This window comes from Arachis duranensis, chromosome 1, assembly GCF_000817695.3.
Source record: "Arachis duranensis cultivar V14167 chromosome 1, aradu.V14167.gnm2.J7QH, whole genome shotgun sequence".
Classification (NCBI taxonomy): Eukaryota; Viridiplantae; Streptophyta; class Magnoliopsida; order Fabales; family Fabaceae; genus Arachis; species Arachis duranensis.
In genome coordinates, this window is record NC_029772.3 from 103,237,852 (window position 1) to 103,243,836 (window position 5,985).

At 32.3% G+C, this 5,985-nt stretch overlaps 1 protein-coding gene across 1 annotated transcript; it reads left to right on the forward strand.

Annotated features, from left to right (window-relative positions):
* The first annotated feature begins 460 nt into the window (after window positions 1-460).
* Window positions 461-5,350, forward strand: LOC107468784 (RHOMBOID-like protein 12, mitochondrial). Its single transcript, XM_016088149.3, has 8 exons — window positions 461-943; window positions 1,950-2,070; window positions 2,209-2,328; window positions 3,228-3,338; window positions 3,801-3,839; window positions 4,248-4,352; window positions 4,465-4,506; window positions 5,026-5,350. The coding sequence occupies exons 1-8, from the start codon at window positions 561-563 to the stop codon at window positions 5,113-5,115; spliced, it is 1,011 nt and encodes a 336-aa protein (XP_015943635.1). The 5' UTR covers window positions 461-560; the 3' UTR covers window positions 5,116-5,350.
* Window positions 5,351-5,985: the final 635 nt, after the last annotated feature.

The following is a 5,985-nucleotide window of genomic DNA, read 5'->3' on the forward strand; positions in this document are numbered from 1 at the left end:
AAATATACCATTGACGGCTAAATTTTCAAAAAATCTAATACCAGTCTAATAATAATGTATGAAAATTATACTTGATTTGCTTGTGTTGAGGGTTGTTCCTATGAAATTGTTGTTGAATCGGTTTTAAATTTTTTGAAACATTAGCTATCAGAGGTATATTTGATGTAAATTGAAAACTTTTGGAATAAAATTAAAACAAAATAAAATTTAGGGATATTTTTATTACTTTTGTCAAATTTCAAAAACAAAAAATATATTTTACCTCTTTTAAAATGTGTGCTAATTTAATTAAATTTAATAAAAAATTTATACAATAATGTCACTGTTTAATATATTTAATTAAATTTTTATCTAATTCTCAAATCTCAACCATCAACTTTAATTTTTTCTATTTTGATAATTCAAAATGTACGCATATATAATACACTAATAATGATTAAAGAAAAGAGAAAAAGAAAAAGTATAGAATATAGATACAGACATACAGTCGAGACTCGAGAATGCACAAGGAGACTTTTGCAGAGCACGTAGTTTCCTGTCTGTGATCAAACCATAACAAAATGCAGAGCTTTCTTTGCAAATTGGTCGCAAATCACAGCCACCGCCACCACCACAACCTCTCCGGCACTCTCCACCGCAACATATTGCACTCTCTCTCAAAACCTCCTCTTTCTTCACAACCACAACAACAACTCGTACTTCAACTACGCAACCGCATTCCCACCACCTCTTTCTTCGCTACTCTCCCACTTCACCATTCTCACTCATGCCGCTCCTTTCTTACCCAAATTCGAGGGTTTCTCTCCAACCCGCTTCTTGCCTCCAATTTCCGCAGATTCTCCAACAGAAACCAGCTCCTCAATTTCAGGTCCAAGCTCCCCACACCTCAATTTCACCGCCGCAGCTTCGGCTTCAACCAATCTCCTGATCTTTACCGTGGCTGGTACTTTTTCTATCCATTCCTCCTTCAAAATGCTCAACTTATTTATACCCTCAACCTTAATTTCCATTTCTCTTCCCCTTTATTTTTTCTAATTTAGTGATTTTCGCATCTGACTGCTCTTTTATATTGCGGTTACCAATTGGATAACCATAATAATCGATAGGTTTTTTTCTGTATTTTTTTTCCTGATCATAGTTCTGGGCGAGGTTTAATTAGGGTTTATGAGGGGTTTTGCTTGTGTGTGTGGCTTTCTTTCCTTTTTTTATTTTTGGGGACATGACTAGCAAAACTATGTTATTTTTATGACTTTGACTAAAAAAATTGGTATTTTTGAAACTTTGAGTTGATCATTTCAAAATTGTTTCTTACAAATTACAATTGATTTTTGTTCAAAATTTGCTTCAACAATGACGCTTGCAGCAGCCTTGTAATTTAATTTCTTCTGTGATATAGTATGAGGAAGTTTAAGTGGAGCCATTTGCCTCCGTGTTAACTATGTTTGGTGACTCTGGTGGTGCCATAGAGGAAGAACTATAGAATTTATACAATCTTGTTTGAGGATTCCTCTTTCTCAGGGATGGGCTTCTGTCTACTCTATGGTCCCAATCATGACGCTATTACCTTGAGTGGAAGCATTGCAGTAACCAAAGTATTACTTCCATTTTTTATTAGGTTGCTAGAGTTTAAATTTTGTGGATCTCAACTCATTTCAACTTTTCAAGAGTTTTATTTTATCCACTGTAGCCTGTCCTTGTATTCTTCGAATTCCTGCATGTCTACATTGATGTACATAATATTTTGTTTTTGATGTCTTACATTTGATTTTGATATGCTATGGTTCAAAACTCAAATGCATTTTTGGTACTTTGCTATTTTATTGTTACTTTTGGCTTCAATTCATTCTTGTAAATAGAATGATTTCCACTAATTATAGCGCACATATTTGTCTGCTTACATATATAATATGGTAGCCTTATTACAATCGTATATTTTCTTGTGTTTGCAGGAGATCATGGTTCAACAGGCTAACACCTAATGATATGGTTCTAGGATTGATTATAGCTAATGTTGCTGTTTTTTTATTATGGAGGATAGGAGATAAAAAGTTTATGATAAATAACTTTACTGTGAGTTTCTTGAGTTACAAATTTTGATTGAACCGATGATACCACTTGTAGACATTATTTGCTGATGTTTTCTTTGCATTGAACTCTCACCTGTGTTACTTCATCTTGACTGCTAATTCAATTATTTTCCGTGAACAGATCTCCCTGGACAATTTCAAGAGTGGACGTTTCCACACTTTGATAACCAATGCATTCAGTCACATAGAATTTGGGCATCTGTTTTCCAATATGATTGGACTCTACTTCTTTGGATTGAATGTGCGATTGCCTGCTCTAGAGTTGTATTTTTGGTCATTATTTCTCTCGCCTCTTTCATTATTCTTTTTCTTTTATGTTACCTTGTTATATTTGTCTTCACAATATATTTTTTTAGGTTGGGTTATGTACTCTTTGTGGTAAATAAGTTAGGGTCAATCAGTGGATAGTTACTTTGTAGTAATATGTTCGAGAGGGGAATATAAGAACTGCAGTCAGCTGTGTTGCCTTTGCAAAAGAAAAAAAGGGGGAAAAATTGTACTAGAGAAGATAAAGTAAACGATTGAAGATCCCTTAACATTTTAGATAAATCTGAGTTTATAGTTTAATTCATGTTGCTGATTGTTAAGACTTTTGGAGCATAAGATTTGAAGGTTGATTTTACCAAAAAGAAGAAAGATTATGTTGTCACTGGCCATCTCCTAGAAATCTTGTCTGTAGGATCTCTTCAGTTTCTTGCTTTTTATTGTTTTTGTTTCTTTTTTTTGTTAATGTAATATCTTTGGAAAAGGAGAGTCTTGTAGCAATGGTTAAGTTGTCTCATGTGACTTCTAGGTCATGGGTTCATGCCTTGGCAACTGATGCATTTATCAAATTAGGCTGCCTACATTATATTCTTCGGATGCTGCCTTTCCCAGATCCTACCTTTACGTGGAATGCTTATGCCCTTTCTCTAACTAATGTCTTTTGCATTTATCTATCGTCTTTTGGCATACATTGAAATAGATTTATTATTAACATATGGTTTAGCTCTTTGGCTTGTTCAGAACATTAGTTTGAGTCAGTCAAATACCGTCAGTTCATTGTATATTTCTGTCTTTCTTCCTTATTTTATTAAACAAACTGCTTGTTCCATTTTCTTCTGTTGCTCATAACTTTTTTTTACCTTTCGATTTTGGCAGGTTGCAGGAAATTTTGGCCCTGCATATTTGCTGAAGCTATATCTTACTGGGGCAGTTGGTGGTTCCATTTTTTACTTGGTGCATAAAGCCTATAAGTCACAAACATCAAAGGTCCAATTATGATTAAAACCGAGTACAATGCCCTTTTAGAAATTAATCAATTTATTGATTTGAAGCCTACCCTAGTACCCTTGCAATAATATACTATAAAAAATTGCTCTCTCCAATTACAGTGTATTGGAATATGAATTTCTAGATTTTACTTTCATGTTGGTATTGCTGTAACTTTTAAAACTTCTGAGATAAAAAAGTGCATTTGATTTAGAAATGTGATCTATGAACTATTATTTGAAAGATGGAATGGAAATATTCAATGGTATAGATATATTTGTGCCTAAGGATATTTGTGATAAAATTCACCAACATAGGAATAATTAATGAAAGTAAATACTTGGTTTCTTTGCCACTAGAACTTGCAAATATTTGGTTGAAATTTCCTTTTCTAATCTTTTAGAAGTCCTATAAACTTCTTTTAATAAGTCTTAATGTTTCTCTAAATTTTGTTTTCTACAGGACTGGGGATTTATGAAGCATTCAAGGGATATAGCATTGGTGAGCATTTAGTAACTATCTCTAGAGAGTATAGGCCCTATTTTGTGATAGTAGATTTTCTTTGGAGTATAGGCCCTATTTTGTGATAGTAGATTTTCTTTGTTTGACAACTTGATGATTTCATTTTACTTGTGGTTCTAAACTTTCTTCTCTTTTTTCCTTTTTTAAAATTTTGTTAATTTATTTTTTCATACTTTTGTGAGGATTATAATATCATATAAAAGTTCTCCTAATTCCAGAAAAATCCAACTTCTGTTGGTATATATTAAAACATTTAAAAATGGTTCTATTGACTTTTTTCAGATTATCAAATTATGTTTGTATTAGCATAAAAAAATATTATTTGCTTGTAACCATTTAAAGACACTGCTTGATATTCAAGTTAACTTGAACTTGGCAATGATTAAGGGGGCAAGTGCAGCTGTAAATGCAATTGTGCTGCTTGATATATTCCTCTTTCCCAAAGCAACCATTTACTTGAACTTCCTTATACCAGTTCCTGCAATCCTATTGGTAAGCCCTATACAACAATTTTTGCTTTCTCAAAACTGTGAAAGTGGATAAGTGAATGGAAAAGATATATTTCTCATGCATGTTCTTTTGTTTGTAAATTTTTGTAATTAAGGGCGCACTCTATATCGGAAAAGATATGCTAATCATGTTCCAGGTATGGTGAACTCTGGCTTACTTCGTTACACTTGGAGGGTGTTTGTGAGTTTTGACTTTGAAGGATAAAATCTCTGTTCCTCTTCAAACTCTTCCATTCCATCAATTTCTCTCCAAAATTTGAACTCGCAAGCACACCTTTCAAGTAATTACCTTGTTGGTTCTTGTACATTTTGCAAAAAGCAAACAAGTCCTTGTACATTTTATGAATAAAGACCTAATTACAAACTTTTAAAACATAGGTACTTGGGATATACTTGGTTGGACCATAAAGAGTTGAAAGTTGTTGCGAATGAACTCCATGTGTAATTTTACATTTTACTCATGGAAATCATCCATAAAAATATTCACCTTATTTTTTTTTACACCAATCAAAAATACTGTTTTTGAAATTTTCAAACAAGAGTTACTACGGATGCTAGAATACTTTAGATACATTGTAATTTCCATTCATTTTATTTAAACCCCATTCCTGTTTATTAATTCAACTAAAAATTATTGTTGATTTTTCAAATTATAGGGAGACAGTTACGTAGCAGGATCTGCACATTTGGGGGGTGCTGTAGTTGCAGCCATTGCTTGGGCAAGAATTCGAAAAGGCATATTCTAATTTTATTAAAAGAACTTTTTTTTCTCTCCTTAATTGATGTTGATGTTGATGTTAGGGGAAGTAATGTTATTATTGTGCTAATTGTGAGTTGCTAACTGGAGCAAGTGCAAGTGCCTCACAAGCAGCTTATCGGTTAAAAAATGTGTTGGTGCTTTTGCATGATAATGATATACTTAATATTTTAGTCTCATTATAATATAAAAATGAAATGTATTCATTTATTTGGATACAACTAAATTTAGGTTAAAAAATTCTCCGCATGATATTTAGGTCCCTTTGATAAGTTCTCCTACGCATAACAGAAGCAGCTACTGCTGGATTCTCTAAATCAAAGTACAAGTGTTATCTACATTAAAATAATAAAAAAAACAGCTCAGCTACACATTCAAATATTTTTATATTCAAGTCCAACCAAGTTGATTCAAACTCAACAAAAACTACTTTCATCACACTTGCTTGTATCACATGCGCGTTTCAATAATGCAACTTCTTTGTCTTATTTTCTCCTTCTATTTCTCCGTTTCCTCCTCCTCCTTTTTTTTTTCCAAATTCGTGCACGTAAGTTCTTGTTCTTCTACCTTTCTTTGCATATTTCGTTATCGTAATCACTAATAACACCAATATTTTGCTAACAAAAACAAACATTTTGAATTGAATTTGAATTTATATAATGGACAATGTTTGATTCATTTAGTATTATAGAGTAATTTTGCTTTGATAATATTTTCAATTCATTCTAGACACGTGTTTTTGAATTCGAATTTATATAAGAAATAACACGAGTATCCAATAAAAATGAAAAAAAGAACAATACTTATAGAACAATAGTTGGTTTCATATTATGATGATGGCAAAGTAAAGTTACTTACA